General features: G+C 38.6%; 1 protein-coding gene across 1 annotated transcript; it reads right to left on the bottom strand.

The window, feature by feature from the left end:
- Positions 1–1,933: 1,933 nt before the first annotated feature.
- LOC128512327 (PH and SEC7 domain-containing protein 4) lies at positions 1,934–16,225 on the bottom strand. The gene is made up of 15 exons (XM_053485555.1): positions 16,161–16,225; positions 15,757–15,926; positions 13,980–14,492; positions 11,858–11,930; positions 8,510–9,674; positions 7,941–8,021; positions 7,666–7,837; positions 7,481–7,570; positions 6,896–6,939; positions 6,625–6,797; positions 6,463–6,533; positions 5,008–5,153; positions 4,768–4,912; positions 2,941–3,087; positions 1,934–2,671 (listed from the first exon to the last, which is right to left on the bottom strand). Exons 3-15 carry the CDS (start codon positions 14,439–14,441, stop codon positions 2,375–2,377), a joined length of 3,066 nt encoding a protein of 1,021 aa, XP_053341530.1. The 5' UTR covers positions 14,442–14,492; positions 15,757–15,926; positions 16,161–16,225; the 3' UTR covers positions 1,934–2,374.
- Between the last annotated feature and the right edge of the window lie 2,880 nt (positions 16,226–19,105).

The following is a 19,105-nucleotide window of genomic DNA, read 5'->3' as shown; positions in this document are numbered from 1 at the left end:
TATATATATATATATATATATAAGGAGTTGATTTTCATGCATTAGCCTAATTAAAGTGTATTTAATCTAAATTTTAAAGCTATTACCGCAAGCATTTAATAATAATTTGGATTAAATGCTCAACTCCGGGTGCTGTGTAAAAGGAACAGCTCATTTTGTTGGGTGAGATTAACTCAGCGTGTGTTCTGTTCAATAGTTACCCAGCCGTGTGGTTAAAAAGCGTAAACACAGGGTTTCCCTTTCAGATAGAAAAGCAAAGAACCCTCAATTATCAATAACTAAACCTAGAGGGGGGGAAAAAAACTTTTACAAAAACAATATATAAACCCTGGGAACTTTTTTTTTTTTTTTTGAGGAAAGGTAAGATTTTAAAATAAAAAAAAATCTCAGAATTGTTTTATATGCTTAATTTAATTTTTTTTTTATAGCAAAGTTTAACCAACATTTCTGATAATGTGCAAAACATGACTTTAAAAAAGGAAGAAAAGTGAATAAAAAAAAAAATTAAACATTCTGTAAATGTGACGTTTTTGAGTTTTTCTTCACAGTGCATTGATGTTTCTTTAAAAAAAAATAAAAACATTATAAACTATAACAAATATTAGTTTAGATTTGGGAGATAAATTAGAAGACCTTTAAAGAAAAACGTTGTGATCCGAGTTAAGCCCTTCCTGATAATTGGATTATACATTATCCTAACGTTGTGCATTTATGGAACACAAACGAGCAACCGGCTCCCCCTTGTGGACACAGTCGATCACTACATTAAATACCTTTAGGGGAAAATGGCGTCGCTCTGGGGAAGCATACAGCGTGGGGGGAGGGGAGGTTTTGGGGGGGTTCCCTATTCACTCAGAAGGTGCGGTGTGGTGAAGGCCAATGAAAATCGTAAAACATACAAATCTTGAATCAGTTTTTTCCCCCTTTAGACCCACAGATATCTTAAAAACTTTTACTGAATGAAATGAGATTCTATTGAAAAATAAATTCTGTGGAACTTTTTTGAAATAAACTTTTTTTTTTATGAGGACTTTACAAGAGTCAAAAATCTCGATCTTGAGTCTGCCCCAAGGACTGTTTTTACTTTGTATGATTTTGAAAACGGATAACAACTTTATACCAACTAAGTCGGAAATGTTTTATACATTAATTGTACCAATTAATTCCTGAAAGCAGCAATATCATAACAGGAAAACTGTATTTTTTTTTGAAGTCGCATTGATATACACTGAGCAGCAATAACATTGTGACCACTGAGATGTGAACTGAACTATAGTGATAACCAACTGTACACCAGCGGACCTGTGAGAGGATCATGGGCATCCAAGGTTCACTCACGGGGACCGAATGCCAGCCCTTACAGTCCAATCCCACAGAAACGGCAAGACTGGACAACATTAACTCTACCTCGTTATAACTTTAACAAACTGTGAGGCATATAAGGATGCCAGGTCTCAGGAGGTTTGGTTTGGACACTTTTAAATGTTTTTTTTTTAACTCAATACTAAATTAGATTTTAAGAAAATGTGCCACACTTTCATTTATCATTTTTCCTGTACACACAATTTGTAAAACACAATAAACAAAGCATACAGTACTGTGCAAGATTTTTGAGCCATCACTCCTATTCATAAAAAAACAACTGAAGAAAGTTAACGCCAGTCACAAGAGAAAGGGACTTGAACATCCAGTGCAACACATTCGACCATGCACAGGGCCGAGCAGGCAACGTGCCCGAAACCGCCGACCTGGCCAGCAAACTCCCCAGATACCAATCTGATTGAGCAGCCATGGGATGGACCAGACAATCTATTTCGATCCTCCAGAGGGGCCAGAGCTACTTCGTTGACACAAAGCGAAACCAAATCCATAGTGGTTTAATGTTTATGGCTGATCAGTGTATAATGCTGTTTCAGCACAGATATTTGATGGCTAAAATTAAAACCATTTATTTTAATAACCATTACAATAAAAACAGTTTTCGTCAAACAAGCTTAAGGGTTGAACCCTTTTTTTTCTAAGTGTTTTTTTCTAATATTTAGAATAATTGCTGAGTAAATTGCAGAAATGTTATAATAATATGACACTGTGGTATTATGAAGATTGTTCCCTTATTTGGAAATGCCACTCTTTTTCATGCAGATGTGGATAAACGAAATGTTGGTATGGTTGTTAAAGCCTTGTTCTTGTGAAAGTGGTTTAAAGGTGTGTGGTGAGTGTGGTGTTAGCTTGAAAACACTGGTCATATTATTATGTTTGCATGTAGGGCATTCTTCAATGCAAGTCTCTTTAAAGACAGGAATTCTGATACTGAGAAAGAATTTACGTAACATTCAGTCCTTTTCGAAATGATGAGTCTGTAACAGTGTGGGTTTTAGTCCACCTCCCTGTTACGTCGCGGGACGATTATCTTGCGATAGGTCCGTCTCTCTGAGATGTTACGCCTCACTTTGACCACGGGCGGACTAGCTACTTCAAGTTCAAGAGATGGACTGGAATGAGATCTCTTCAACCCTCCATCTATGTCACTGTCCTCCTGTTCCTCGTTGTCTGCTCCTTTCCATAGCTCCTGGTCGAAACGGGCGAGGTCTGTCCCGCTGACCGTCTCGGAGGACTTTCCGAACGTCTGCCAGATATCCAGAATGTGAACGTAAGCCTCGTAACGGCATCGCTGTGAAGACGGAAACAGAGACAGTCAGAGACTGAGCATATACAGAAAAACATACAATGGGCAGCAGTTCTGCATGTGGATTCTTGGTTGATAAGAGAGTTTCGAGATAAACCAATCACTCTTTGCAACCAGGGTGTGCAGGAAACATACAGAACAACTTGATTCATTATCTGATGGCCGCATGAAACTAAAAACCCTAATGAAAAAGCCGCCTCCTGAACATGGCAGCAATTACGGTACGTTCTTGTTGCACACATTCTGCCACCAACCTCATGCTGCAGGTACTCCTCCTTCTGCCTGTGTTCCTCCACTTCTCTGGCTTTTGCCCTGCGGCTCTCCTGTGCCGACTGCTGTAACGCACTCAGGTCCTCCTGAAACGACTGCAGCATAGCGGCATGTGACTGCAGCTGCTTCTCCTGTTCACACACACACACACATACAACAGGGTTTTGTAATGCACACAGACAGGCTTTGTTACTCTATACAAATTTCCTCTATTCAGTTTTCACTTCTTCTGTATGATGATTAGAACGAAGGCCTTAAATCAGTACACGAGTACATGAACATTCATATTATTCTTATCAAGAAGTGGAAGTAAAAAGTACTTAAAAAGCAATAGGACTGCCTAAGATATCAGATCATTTTAGGGAATTTAAGGATGATATGAAAAAATAAGATTTGAACATATGCTTGGATACATTTTCAGAATAATACAAAAATCAAAAGGTCGTAGCTCAAATATTTGGTTGCCAGCTACCAACTCAAGTATTTACATTTCCACCACAACAATGCGAATCAGCAATTAGGCAGAATGTTTATAAATTTTCAGGATTGTTTATAGCTATTACAAATTATAACAGAAACTTAATAATAATAATAATAATAATAATAAACAAAGCATACAGTACTGTGCAAAACTCTTAAACCATCAGTTGTCTTCATATAAAAGGAAATAAAATTATGTAGAATAAATACAGAAATGGCAAAAAAAAAGAAGTTTTTTAGAGACAAGCTAAAAAAAAAACCTAAAGATACAATATAAAAACTGGTTTTTTATGCAGTAGCCTTAGCAGCAACCTCATTTCCCCTCTCGTCTGTTTCAACCACTCAGCATTCAGCATCACCCATATGAAGTACTAATTACCAAACCTGTCAAGATCTGTCAAGATTTGCACCTGTTTCTCACTGGTTCATGCATTAAGTTGGATGATTTGTTATGCTTGAATGATTCATAGGGCTTAACAAACAGAGAACATTCCTCTGAAACTGGTTTGGTACAGGGACCAGACTGAAAATGAAAGACAAAAAGACAAAATCATGCCAAAATTAAGAGCTGAAACAGTCGTTCAGCAAGCCTGGACTACTCCTCTGAAATATATTACAAATTAAAAAACAGAATGTCTGGCTCTTCGGAAAAAATACATAAGAAATGGGGTGGCTCATGACTTTTGCACAATAAAGTACATTTAAGAAACATATACCTACATATCTACAATTTATAGTTAAATATTACAAAAACTCCCCCCTGATTAGATCCGAACTACTCTCATCAACAAACTCGCAACCCCAAAATGGTGCAGCGGCCATACAAGAAACAAGGCAGAACACGATTCTGTTTTTACCAACGTCGCGAGTCAGAAGCTCATGACGCGGTGAAATTGAGGTTGAATTGTGGTTTGCGCGCACTTAAATGCAGCTGCGGTGCATCAGACTGCTTCAAACAGCTACATCTGTTAACATGACGTTATAGGAAAATACCACTGGACTTGTTCATTGGCACTTCTGGTTTAAAATAAACAGCGTTTAATTTACGCTATCATACCGATGCCATACTGACCGCAATGTACCAGCATGTACAACACTGCAGTAAAATTAGGACTGCGGTAGATTTTGTGGTAAAGGCATTGGACTACTTAATTTCAGCCAAGTTTCCACTGTTAAATCCATTAAGCAAGACCCTGAACTGTTAATCATACCCTTAAAGGGATTTTTTCTTCATAAATACTTCAGCAAAGGTCTAAAGGGTCTCTATTACGATCTCGAACTAATCATAAGCATAACATTAAATGATGGAAATTTGAAAAAACTTTGTGTACCAGAGTGAGCGTAGACTGTGTTGCGGGTAGAATGGGTCTGCAGAACTTCCTCTGAGAGCCAACAGCAGCAGGAAACGGAGGAGACGAGTAGAGAGCGGACACCAGGTTGATACGTCCGATCCAGGAGTTCATTTGCTCGGTAGATCTAGAGGACGAGACACGGTGATGCCTTACCAAACTGGAGACATGAAATAGTGATGGAGATAAGATTCTCGATAGGATTTGAGCCAGCATGCTTACTGCGCTTCGAACAGGAAGACCCTCCAATCTGCGGTCTGCAGGCGGAATACGTGAGGCCGCTTGGTATAGTCCTCTGCTCTCTCTGCCAGAGCGTGATGGACACTGAGCACCTCCTCAGAGCTTTGCCAATCCTTCCTGTATTCATCCTGCCAGATGGAAGGAATGGGAAATAGGCATTAAATATGTCCATATTTTTGACAATGATATTTTTAAACAAAATGGGCATGCCACGTTTATTATGACCAATCACGGGTCAGGTGATTACAACTTCCAGAATTAATAATTCATAAAAGCCAGACGTATGATATCTCCGCATGAAATATGCTCCATAATGCACTTTGGCTTGTCATGTGATATTATTCCCAGGGGCACAAACTGTATTTTTACCTTTGGTACACATCTTTCACCCGGGAGAGTAATTTAAATTTACCTCCTCAAACCTAAACTTCCCTGAGATATATAATTAGACCGATTTACTGTTTTTGTTTTTAAATGAGATGCGTTCAAGTCAAACCGGGACTCGTGATGACATTTCTCTGGATTGAAGGCGTAAAATCGACTTCGAGCACAGTAGGGTGATGAGATTCTTAGCCGCAGCAAAACATTTGAATGGTGCAAACGTTTTAAGGATGGCCGTACGTCCATGAATGACGATCCTGGCCGAGGTGGCTCGGATCCCACTGGAGTCGTTTCCGTGAACGGGTGATCCTTGAAAAACATCGGATACCTTGTCGCCACCTTGCAGAAGAGACGCATCTGTCTGTGGGAACTGTACACACAATCATTCACAAACAGGACTTTCACATTATAGAACCTCCGATGGGAGTTATTGCCACCTCACACCACATGATTGGGTCATTAAAGGTGTTCCCGGGAGGCCAGGGTTTCAGACATGAAGCAGGCATTATTATTATGACTTTGGCGTGCTAAGGAAACTTTCTACCTTGATGGTATCCAAGCACTAGTAATACACTAGGATAAGTGCATTATTGTAGCAGAGGATTATACTGAGAAATAAAAGAAGCTCCCACTCTTTAAACCGCGTTCCGTTATTCTGACCAATGAAAAGACCCAGCTTGATTTGAACGGCCCTCATACAGTATGTGACAGGTCCAAAGGAAATACATTAAGAAAACTGGGGGGAAAAACCGACCTAAACCCAGAACCCTAGGCTGTATCTGATAAGGTCACCAAGGCCAAGAAAAGAGAAAGAGGTAAGACGTTCTCTGCATGATGTTAGCAGAACAGTGGTGAGGAAGGAAGCCAGAAAAGCCAAAGGAAAACCACAAACACATGGGATTGAACCATTTTTGCTTGCTTGTGTATACATTGAGTATAAGCTCCAGAGTGGTTCCTCAAACATGTTGTGAGAAACATTGACTTTATGACTTAACTACAGTATAAGACTTCATAATCCTTTATTCTTCAGTTAACTGTTAAAGAAAAACTCCATACCTTCTGTAAATACAGCACCATTCCTTTAAGCACTGCATAAAACGTCTTCCAACTCCTCTTTCCCCATGGAGCTACCACACAGAAGAAGAACATGCACATTAAACACATTGTGAACATTGTGAACAAGTGATCGTAAAGCTAAGTGGAATAACGGCAACTCACTGCGCTTGCCGTCTATGTCCGCATGAGCTTTCCGCTTTAGGAAGCCTTTCTGGAACACGGTGGCCTTCTTGTCATGGGCCAGGTCCTGGAAGGGGTTACTCTTCGAGCGAAGGACCGCATCCGGATCCGAGTCCTGCTCCAAGGTTATAGAGGTCAACAGTTCCTTCTCTTCTCTAGACGCAAAGACAAGCAAAAATCCAGGATTAGAAGACGAAGGAAATATAAACTCAAGGCAAGGAATGATGAGAACAGTAATCATAGATGGACTCACACTGCCCACTCAAGCTGGTGATTCTTGATTGAGTTATAAAAAGACTGGAAGACATTTTTGAAGAATTAATCAGACATTGGTTTTTTCCAGAAATGATTTGTGGATCAAGGAATAAAAACATTGAAAAAAATCAGAAATTGCAAGTAAATGACCCAAGACATATGATGTTAATTTTTTTGTAAGTTGAGTGCAAAAGTTTGTGCCCTCTGGTTTTTATATAAAAAACAATAATAATAAAAAAAATAATCTTAATTTTACACTTTGCCTTAAAATTAGAAACCATGTGTAGTAAATAAATAAATAAATAAATAAAATAGTTTTTATTTATTAAAGCAAAAAATGTAACAATTTTCGACTTTGGCTTCCATACAATGTTTGAGAAAGACAGATATGCAAGGAAAGATTTTTGTGAAAACATTCAAAAAAAAAAACATGAATTTGCCTATTTTTTGTTTATTGTGATAATGAAACCAAAAAAACAAACAACATATCCATCACTCAGGTGTCCTGAGGGTGTGCAAACTTTTGCGCAGAACTATTTACACTATACTGTAGGTTCAAAAGCATTTGCAGCACTTCGCTCACCTTCAGTATGTCTTTACTGAAATTCTCTCCTTCATTCATCCCATCCAGGTTAGACACGAAGTCGGCCATAGACATGGCCTTCCCAACATTCTGATCAGAAGGAGGACAAAGCAGTGTTTACAAAGCAAAAGCGACGATATTTTAAGCTTTTTGGTTCCAAGCTATTAATTAGAAATGGGACGTACTTGTCCGTGCAGGTCTGTGTTGAGCAACATGACGGCACATGTGAGCGTGAGCACGGCTCCGGATGAGGAGAATGTCTCAGGGTTGCACTGCTGGTAACGCTTGGAGAAATGATCGAGAACTCGCTCCCTCTCTTGAGTCTCACCGATTAGAACCACTTCTTTTAGAAAAGACCTAGAATTTGAATGAAAACACATAAGGTTATGAGAAGGTTGTATTTTAGCATTAAAAATCGTAAATACTACAGGATGTTCCTGAAGTTGATGGAGAATCTCACCGAAGAGCTTCATCCAAGCTTTGGCCCATGAATTCGAAGAACTTGAGGTACTCCTCCCCAACAACACGACTGAACTCATTGCTAGAATAGAAGACATATATACATAAGTCTTTTGAGGAATATAAACATGTACGTCTGTACCCATAAAACTAAATGGAAATAAATAACGAAGGTGTTGAATTTTCCTTCATTCTGTAAGTAACAAACGTGTGCAAATAGTTGATTTTAATTTTCATATCGTTATCTGATTAGGATAATAATATTCTCTAATAACATAATAAAAATAATAATAATTACTGCCTATATCACAAGGTTTTTTTTTGCTATGAGTACTTGTTGGAGCTTTTCGAGTATAATATTCACTCCCTGTAGTCCATGAACACATCTTAAGGCTCAGAGGACTATGCATGACCTCCTTAGACTAAGGCAAATCATTTTGGTTATATACATTCCAATAGTTTCAGAAAAATTTGGGGGGATTCGACATCCGACTGTTGTTGTGACTTAATTATCTAATGCCATATGTGTTATTCCATAGTTTTACTACAAATGTCTTAACAATAACTCACTCTTTGTCCAAATGGCGAACCACATCTGTACGCTGAACATTGTCAAGCTTGTAAAGTTTCTCTGCAAGTTTACGAGCTTCCTCTCGGTCCGCAACTTCTATGTTTCCATTCTTGTAGGGAACTTTAGGTTCAACAGGTTCCTCCTGCTGTTCCTCTGCCACAGGCACAGGCTTGGATGAGACCTTTTCAGTTTGTCCTACACTGTCGTTGTCATTCTTCTCATGTTGTTCAGAGGTGGTGTGGTTTTCCCGCTCGGTTTGTTGAAGCTCCTCTAGTTGAGTTGATATGGTTGAGTCATCTTCACCGTCCTTCGGCTCTGAAAGTTGTGATGGGTCTGTTTCAGCTGAGCATTTAGGCTGGTCCAGGAGTTCTGTCTCATTGGGAATTTCTCTTTGATTTGCTTCTATATCAACTGTACTTTTTGTCTGACTTGCCTGGTCTGATGTTTCTGTTTCATTAGAACTTGGTTCCTTTGTCTCTTCTGAAGTTTCTTCAAGTTCTTGTTTTGACTCTTCTGAGTTTTCCAACTCGTCTGAACAATCTGACTGTGGTATTAATTGTTCTTTGTGTCTGTGAAGTTCCTCTTCCACTGTACTTTCAATCACCTCTTCACAGGTTGGTTCCTCTTGCTCGAATTCCAACACAGGTTCTTGTATCTCGCCAAATCTATCAGCATTTTCTAACTCATCATTAGCAATTATAATCGCCTCCACATTTTCAGAAACTTCAATCTTTAATGTCTCGACAGCATCGCAGACCAAATCTGGTGTTACATCTTGTTGAAGTGGATCTGCCTCTTGGATGAGATCAGGTTCCTCACTTTGTTTTAAATCCTGTTCTAGGACTGGGTCATTTGTTTCTGACTGTTGGGTAGAACTACAGTCCTCCTCACACGGAGGAGGGGGAAATTCAGCCTCGGAATTGAGCTCCACTTCATCTTTTGTTTCTCCCATGTCTTCAAGTACCTGCTCTGGTTTATGCAAAAGCACAAAGTTGCTGTCGGTTTCTTCAGGAACTTCGAAAACCCCAGGAACTTCGATTTCATTAATATTTTCCTCAGGAACTGGCAGGATCTCTATACAGAGATGGCTTTCTATTTCATTAATATTTTCCTCACAGTCCAATAATCCACCATCATCATTTGCTTCTGGTGCCTGTGAGATCTCTGAAAAAAGATTAGAATATAATTACATAAGATAACCCATATGTACTGTACAGACATGGCTCAATTTTAGGAATTTTCACAAGGTGCCTAGGTTCATTAAACTACAAATAAAATATTTCTTAAGTCTGCTTTTGTTTTTCAATTATCACAGCTTATAGCTCATGAAAATTAAAAATCAATTATCACAAAATATGAGTACATTTTCTAAGATCAATCAAAATTTTTTTTGTTTGGGCCACTTTAGCACTGCTTAATGCGTCAATGCGACATGGCATGGGGGCATTCAGCCTGTGGCAACGCTGAGGCGTAATCGAAGACCGGATTGCTCTGATAGAAGAATTCAGCCTATCAGCATTGTTGGGTCAGGTGTTGGCTCATCTTACTCATAACAATAGCCCATAGATTATAGCATTCATATCAGGCGAGCTGGCGGTCCTGATACCCATGATTGGCTTGAAGCTCAAAAGGCAAACCAGCATCTGCGTAAAGCTTGTCAGCAGAAAAAACTGTGAAGTGCTCTAAAATCTCCATGGTAAACAGCTGGATTTGATAAAACATCGTGTACCAACGATGACAAGATGACATGACACCCCAAATCATCACATACTGTGGATATTCGGACCCAGTGCCTCTCCACTCCTTCTATAGAACCTTGATTTCCAAATGAAATGCAACATTAGCAAGGAGCAAGGATTTGGTTCTTTTTTCACCTTAGCCCAGGTAAGATGCTCCTGTCATTGCAGGTAACATACTCCTGCACATTGTCTCTGGATCAGGAGTGGCTTGATACAAGGAATGCCTACAGTTGTAGCACATTTCCTGAAAAAAAAAAGTCTGTGCGTAGTGGCTCTTGATGCGCTGACTCCATTACACCCTACAAGGAAGGGTGAGGCTGATGATCTTATGGACAACCGTCAAGTCAGCAGTCTTCCCCATAATGGTGAAATGATACTGAACTAGACCTAGAGCTACACAATATCTCTACACGATGAATAGCAATTTCCTTAAACTCAGTATGAAATACTCTATTATGAGATACTTATTTTTTATCTTCATGAGCTGTAAGCCGTAATCATCGCTGTACTGTTTCTTTCACACAAAGGATACTAAATTCCTGACTGGTTTTAAAATTATAAAAATTATAATGTTGTGCTAGTTTCAAGTTTATCGTTTATTCAGTTCCACTCTCACTCACTTATCTTCTATACCGCTTTATCCTGTATTCAGGGTCGCGGGGACCTGGAGCCTATCCCAGGAGGCTTAGGGCACGGGTGCCAATCCATCGCACCCACACACACACACTATGGGCACACACACACACTATGGGCACACACACACACTATGGGCACACACACACACTATGGGCACACACACACACTATGGGCACACACACACACTATGGGCACACACACACACTATGGGCACACACACACTATGGGCACACACACACTATGGGCAATTTGGGAACGCCAATTAGCCTAAACTGCATATCTTCGGACTGTAGGAGGAAACCGGAGTACCCAGAAGAAACCCACCAAGCACAGGGAGAACATGCAAACTCCAACAATTGGCCGGGAATTGAACCCGGACCCTGGAGGTGCAAGGCGACACCACCGCGCCGTCTACTTAGTTCCAAGTTCATTATGATCAATTTAACTCAAACTATAAATTTATTCCTTTTTTTTGTTATTTAACCTTTTATAACGGAAAACCAAGCATTCTACACATAATACTTCTAAATAAGGATGTTTGTAAACATTGAAAATATAACCCCAAATATCAAGCACCTTTTAAAACATTATATAAAACTATATTAAACTATAAAGTGTTATTTAAATATAAACTTGACCTAAACAGCAAACTTTTGTTTAAAAAAAAAAAAACTTAAATGCTGTGTGTAGTACTGTGGTGACTTTCCCCCCCACCCCACGCCCAATAGAGAGTTAAATGGAAATTTATAGTGGGTGCATTTATGCCTCCAGGTAGACATAAATAAAACAGGAAGCGACATCACTAGTCACATAGCAAAAGGTGTGTACTGTGTTATAAAAGCTCAGTATTCACCACTGATGGGTCCTTTTTTCTTCATCGTTGTTGCTACTGCAAATGTATATAATGTTTTCAATATATTTACCAAATTGACAGTGATGCATGATGCATCGAATAAATAAAATGCATGTTACCTGTAAATGGTGTCTGTTCGTCTTCAGTTGATAGTGTCGCACAAACATTCACCTCTGTATGTGGATCATGTAACTGTAGGAAGAAAAAAAAAATTAACATGAAATGTGGACACAGTAAACTGAAGCATACTTGAATATCAGGTTTTAAAATAAACAGACCCAAGAAATTATAAGTAAATTATCTTGATAGACAGACAGACAGACAGACAGACGGATATGGACTGATATACAGATTATATATGTAAATGATCAATGTCAAATGATCTCACAGGAAATACATCAGAGACTACATCATTGACAAAAATATAAAGTATTTTTCAAATTGCAGTTGAGAGCAAAAGTTTATACACCCACCAGTAAAGAAGGAAATTCAATATACAGCCACAACACAACTGTGTGGTTTAGTGGTGCGTCAGCATATGCATAGCACAAAAATACTCAAATAAAATAAGGTCTGAAATTTGCCTCCCCCATTTCTGAATCTGATACCAATATTTTCTGCATTGACTTTAATAAGCTAAAGTTAATAAAAGGTTTAACTCCATTTCTATCCTCTGAACAGCTTTTGAATCAGCACATTTGCAATATTCAAAATATTTTGTGGGCGAAAAATCACTGTCATAGCTCGAGGCAAATCTTTGCCCAGTCGTCTGGCCAAATCTGTTACCAAGTGTCTGTAACAAATCCTGTCTGAAAAAGAAGAGTTCAATTGAAGTGTCCTTTCATAATACTGTTTGTTGTTATTCTTGTAGGAAAAAAAAATATCTGACATAAAACAGACAAACCTATGAGGCGTGCAAACTTTTGCACTCAACTGTAGGCAGTAAGCAGACATGGAAACAATTTCAGGTCTCATCACAGCACCTCACCAGTACTCATATTAGGAGTTGCTGCTCTACATGCCAAACCACACAACTCTTCCTGTTTGACTAGTACCAGAAACAGTATGGAGGCCATTGGTTGAAATATGAATGAGGGTGTTTTAATACTCAAAATGGCATCTTATGTGAATCTAATGTTTAAATAGTCAAAAAGAAATCCATTTAAAAAAGGATTTTTTTTTCATTACTCAATGAATTTGGACTAATACCATGAAAATTCTCATTAAAGACATATTACACTTCAGCTTGCGATTCATGTTAAAAGCAGCAGCCAAACTTTTGCAATAACCCGTTGTGGAGTAGCTTCATGATCGTATCTGTAAAAACAGATTAGCCATACGTTCCATGGCATAATCTATTTAAAACTAGCACTTTGGCTGATTCATGACTAGGATGGATCCATTATGTATACATGATGTGTCTTGTTTTCTTTAAAGCAAGATAATTTGTCCTGGAAAGAATCTGTAAGAGTCAGATTACCTTTATTTGGATGGGGATACTGCAGCTACCAACATGGCTTTGTGTTAGCCATAAAGTGCAAAGCCATCATTGAAAGCACATAAGGAGTAGAAAGTCACTTGATATTCAACCTTCTCTCATTGGCCTGCCAATCAATTACGAGGCATGGGCAAAGTACTGTATACAAATTCCCTAGAGCAAATATTAGTCAAGTATAAGTAGAAGTTCTCCATTTACATGTAGTAGTAACCTTTAAATTTTCGTAACTATGTAAAGTACAGAGCTTACATTAACTCACAGTAGGGTTTTCCATAGTAGACCCCCTACACACCCCAACCCCCCACTTCCCAATTGTGGATGTCCTGTTTTCGTCGGTGTCTGCAGTTAAGTAGGAGTAGTTAAGTAGGAGTACAGATATTTCTTAGAGATTGTAGTGAAGTTAAAGTAAAAAGTATCGTTAAACGTCAATGATGTACTTAAGTACAATAATAAAGTAAACATATTCAGTTACCATCCACATCTGTCGATTACCATAGAATCACAAATAAATTAGAGTCAATGAAATGTGCATGCACAAGAACCTAAAAGAAATGTTATGATGCCACTATAAGTGAATTATTCACAAAATTTTGTATGGGATTTTAATGATGATTTAGAATTTGTTCCTCCACAGGGGACAGGTTTATAAATCGGCTTAAGTAAACAGGTCATGTATGACTGGAAATAACTGGACACCATGGAGCATTTCCAAGATGGCCGCCAAGAACTCTGCTAACTCATACCTGGCAAGAGTCGACTTCTACAGGCTCTTGCTCCACGTCATCATCTGTCTGTCCTGGCTCTTCCTCTGGTTCCGGATCAATAATTTCCTCCTGGCTCAACAATGGCATGTCTAAGGCTGGATTGATTACCCAGTCCATACTCAACCCGTAACTCGAGTTAATCTCACTTGAACCCAAATCTTTGGATGGAGCATCTGCAGGAATTTGTGGCATATCCCATTGTACCGTAGCACAGCTGAAATGCATGCTGGGAACCCTAACAGGATACATTGTAATGGAAACCCCATGCTCTAACTGTTCGGGAACGTCTGTCTCCAATGGTTCATGGGTTCTCTCTCTGTGGATTTCTTCCTGGCATCGGTGATTCTCCTGCTCCACCCTTTCTATGTATAGCTTGGCTTCCAGATATGGCTCTTCTGACGTAAAATCATCCGGGGCAGGTAGAATGAGATCGCTTTCCATGGCTTCTCAAGCAACTGATTTTATGTGATTACCATAAAAACATGCGTCCATCTGTAGGTCACACAAACATTTAGGAGTGATTAGTGGTAAATCAGATACTTAAAAGCGCCTTCAATTACAGATATCCATATTTTTACTACGGAGATGAAACTATAGCAGTCTGGTTACAACACTAGACCTTTATTGATATTTAAACTATGTTAAATTCTATACCTTAAGGTTAAGATTTGCATTATATATAAGATTTGCATTATATATATGATTTGCATCATATACGATTTGCATTTAGCCCTGCCCACAAAACGGCATAAAAAAGCAAAGCTTACAGAAATCTAAAAACTAAAACTAGACTAAATGGTGAAAATACAGCGTCCACCAAATCCTCTAGTATGGCAGCTAAAGTGAAACAGCTACCATAGGATACACTTTCACTGCCACCTTACATATGTGCCATTACTTTTTCCTAACTGAATAGTCGTATAGGTCATAAGTTATGGATTTCTTTTTTGTGGCTTTCATCCCTTTGTGTTTAACACACAAAAGGACTAAACAACACCAAACAGTACATACAGTATATATGGAATAAATAGTATTCTGTATTATGGACTAAACAGTATATACAATTGCAGATTCAGAAGCATTCATATAATATAAACAGGAATTCTGAACTAATTGGATTTTAACACAAATCAAATTTCCTTGTGTAAATGCTCTTAGAAACACCATACAGATAAATCCATTTGTATCCCCTCCCATTGTGTGTATAATCCTTAACGCTTAAGCATGACACTATAAAGGGCAAACCAAACCTAACCCATGTGATTTGAATACCAAAATACCAACAACAGTCAAGTAGAACTACAAGAATGTAGAAAAACGTGCCAGGTCAACAAAAGCATGTCTCCTACAGTATACCCGGCATGTGTCTTTCAAGATGCCGTTTTAACATATCACTCGATTGTATACAGTATATGACATAAAACAAAGTCAAAGTAAAAAAATATATTATCATGATATGTTGATATAGATACTTTTGTAAAAGTGAATATAGTATGAAATTGAGGTCCAAGTCCAACGGTTGTCTGCGATGCTGATAATGAATGATTAATAAGTTTGTTGTAGAATATATTTAAAAATTATATACTTGTTTAAATTGAGCTCATCGAAATCAAATACATCTCATGTGTAACGCATTTCATGCCTAAAGACTACTACATTCACCCCTGTGTACACGCTAGAACTCTTATATATATTATATATATATGTATATTGTGATTGAAATGAACCAGAACAAATCAACTCGGCTCAGACTCACCTTCTTTTATAACTTTTTCGTAATTACAGTAACTTCAGTTAATAGCCATAACCCAGGTCTGTTTTCTTTTCTACTCCTTTCTGAGATGTGCACAGCGGATGTGCGTTGCAGTGACTTTTTGTGCAGGCGTCACACAGGCATAGTTCCACTTCCTGGCTGCAAATAAACCACTTCAGCAAGAGAACAAGAGAAAAAAAAGGAGTGGCAGATGAAGGTTAAGATGGTTTTGGAATGAGGATGTATGTACGAGTAGATTCTTATAATCTTTTTTTTTTCTCTCTCTCTCGACTGAAATTTTTTAAACAAAATTGCTTCCAAAGATGATTACTACTCAGTTAATAATAAATAGAATTTATGACACTACCATAGACAGAATCTACAACAAATTCTCAAACTCAGTTCACCTCATCTAACCCACATCCGGGTCCATCCCCACTTTATTTCCTGCTGGTGCTCACCTCAGCTCTTCCTGTATAACACACAAACTTGAGAGTTACAACGATTAGCCAACGTCTCAGACCGCCAAGCGAGTTGGCGTGTCAGTTTTTCAAGCAGTCACAGATCTCTCGTCTTGACATCTTACAATGCTCTTTGTGCGATTTCAACACACGTCCTGTCAGGGCCCAGTCTCACAGCGAGGTATTAGTGTGGCAGCTCACTCGGGCTTAATCCTGTAGCCCGATCAGATGACTTAACCTCATGGCTTATAGCCTTAGCAAATGAAGGATTTATTTTTGTTAATTTCACATGTCCATTTTAAAGCAGTAATGAGTCATGAGGAACTGAAAATAAGGGAAAAGTCTAAAAACTCGAAACAATCATATTGCGCAAAGCAAATGCAGCCAAGTTACCACATGGCCTATGTTAAAATGACTCTGCATTGGTAGCATGATAGACAGGAAAACAGAATGACACACAGATGTCCTGATATGATTCTTAAAAAACTGTTTCAGGTTTGACGCTGTCCCGAAACTCAGGAAATAATACAATTAACAACGAAGAATGTAGTTGATAAGGTTTCCCCAGAATACCAAACGTGGGCTGAAAAAGGCCACTAACAGCCTGCAGAAATCTACAGTCTGGGCTAGATAACAATCAGCCCTAACCTTGCTTCATTATATTATTCAGTGTTTGTTTTTTTCCATTATTATTATAAGCTTTGGTTTTCGAAAGTTTATTTGTTACCAACAAATATGTAATCTGATGTCGGAGTAATGATGAAAACCTTACAATTTTATAAAGTGCATTAAATAAATTTGCAATTCTTGCAAATTTATTTAATGCACTTTATATGCACATTATGTAAAAACCGTGCCATAAAAAGGTTTTCCCCACTTCCTTTTTTGCATATTCGTCTTTTTTTGGCACATTAATGATCATCAAAAAAGTTTGAAGGGCAAAAAAAGCTGTCAAAACCTTCCTGGCCCCATGTGAGAAAGTAATTGCCCCTTCTTACATCATGAATGAACGGTGATTAGACACATTTTTTTTGGACAGCTGAGTTAAATTTCACTTGTCACAACCCAGGCCTGATTACTGCCATTACCTCTTGAATCAAGAAATTACCTAAATAGAACTTGTCTTGTCTGTTTCTTTTCTTTTCCTGGATTTTCTCCCCAGTTTAGTAGTAGCCACTTCCCCCCTATCATTCACACTCCCACATTAAGGCTACAAGCACCAATCAAGGGTATTCCAAATTGCTATTCGTTTCCATGTCCCCACCTGTGGCATCACCTGGTATCCGAACTTGCGATCTCCGGGTTCATAAGGCGAGTGCATTACCGCTGCACTCCTGTCAGTTTCACAACACAACATATAAGGGTGGCACGAGACCCTGGTTCAATACTGAACTCAGTTTGCTATGGAGAGTCTGAGACTTCAAATTTTCAAAAATTGGTGTATTAAAGCAACACATAAATGCATGTGTGAATAGTGTTCACCCTGTGATGGACTGAAATCCCATCCTTGGTGTATTCCTGCCTCATATGTTCCTGGGATAGACTTTTCACTCGCAATAAACCTGACCAGAATATAACGATGACTACAGATGAACCAAGGAATGTCAATACCCAAGATCATTAATTTCTTTTCAATGCAGTTTATCCTGTGTAGGCAGGGCCGTGGGACCTGAAGCTAGTTCGAGGAGACTAAGGACATGGGGGGCCAACCCATAGGGCACAAGGACACCCTAAATCGCACACTATAGGCAAGATGGAAACCCTAACTGGATTACAACATGCATTTGGAGGATACACTCTATACACGTAGACTGGAAGTGAGATTTAAACCCCAAACCCATTAAAAAAGACATTAAAAAAGGATCACATTAGTATTACCTTAAACCTATTGTGACATTGCATATACAGTACTGGACATTGTGAGAACAGTCCATCCTTATTGCTCAAATTATTCTATATGATCTTGTATTTAGATTAGATTAGTTTCCACGTACCTGTCAACATGTGAGCATAAACTACCCAAGCTGTCAAGCTGATCTAAACAGTCTATTTGCCACTTCCCCTTGTTTTAAATGCTTCTCAGTCATGCTGCAAATAAGCACAGCAGGTCACTAAGCTCTATCCTGGGATTCCTTCCAAAATGTCAAACATACTCGCTGTGCTGCCAATTCACATTTAAGTCCTTCATCTTATCTGGATCTTCATCAGCTTGATAAGAGAAAAAGCAACAACAAGATAACCTGAAAAGGTAAAACAAACAAAGAAAACACCTGGCTGCACAATACCGTATTGAACCCCTTATTAATGCCTGACCTAATATCCGTAACCGGATCCAAAACAAACCAAAAAAAGTTTAGCTATCCTGTATAGCTATTCTGTTCATTACGGTAGTGCGCAGGTGAAGACACGCCCACAATGGCTGGCCTAATAAAGCAACCAGCGTCACGCCCACTCTGCACATCACTGCCGCTAGAGGGAGACAAAGTGACTGATTCACTGATTCAATCTTTACAATTAGCCTTGTTTCTTTTCTCCTTTCTTTTTTTCCTTTTTTTTCTTTTCAATGTAGACAATACAATTTAAATTTTAATGTGTTAACCTTTCAGAGGCAAATTAAGCAGCCAGATAAACAGCCACACACAATTAGGGACAATAAAGCGAAGTAAAATGATGCTGAGATGATCTGCTCATCTTGATTCACGCACACTTACATTCCATATAGACTTCAATAATTCTTTTGATTGTGTAAAGCTGCTTTGCCACAATGACAATTGTTAAAAGCGCTATACAAATAAAATTGAATTGAATTAAATGGAATGGAACTGGAAGTTCAGTACAAAAGGAGATATGTTTAGGTTAAAATTGAATCATCTCGTTATTGGAGGCTCAGG

This window comes from Clarias gariepinus, chromosome 24 (genome assembly GCF_024256425.1).
Source record: "Clarias gariepinus isolate MV-2021 ecotype Netherlands chromosome 24, CGAR_prim_01v2, whole genome shotgun sequence".
Taxonomy (NCBI): domain Eukaryota; kingdom Metazoa; phylum Chordata; class Actinopteri; order Siluriformes; family Clariidae; genus Clarias; species Clarias gariepinus.
This window is presented reverse-complemented; position numbering and strand designations above follow the sequence as displayed.

Bases quoted from the DNA above. Each gene is read 5' to 3' on its own strand.
- LOC128512327 (XM_053485555.1), bottom strand. From the start codon at position 14,441: ATGGAAAGCGATCTCATTCTACCTGCCCCGGATGATTTTACGTCAGAA. The intron at 7,571-7,665 runs GTACGTCCCATT...CCTTCTGATCAG, and splicing joins ACACAGACCTGCACGGACAA to AATGTTGGGAAGGCCATGTC. The intron at 6,798-6,895 runs GTGAGTCCATCT...CTTTGCGTCTAG, and splicing joins CACCAGCTTGAGTGGGCAGT to AGAAGAGAAGGAACTGTTGA.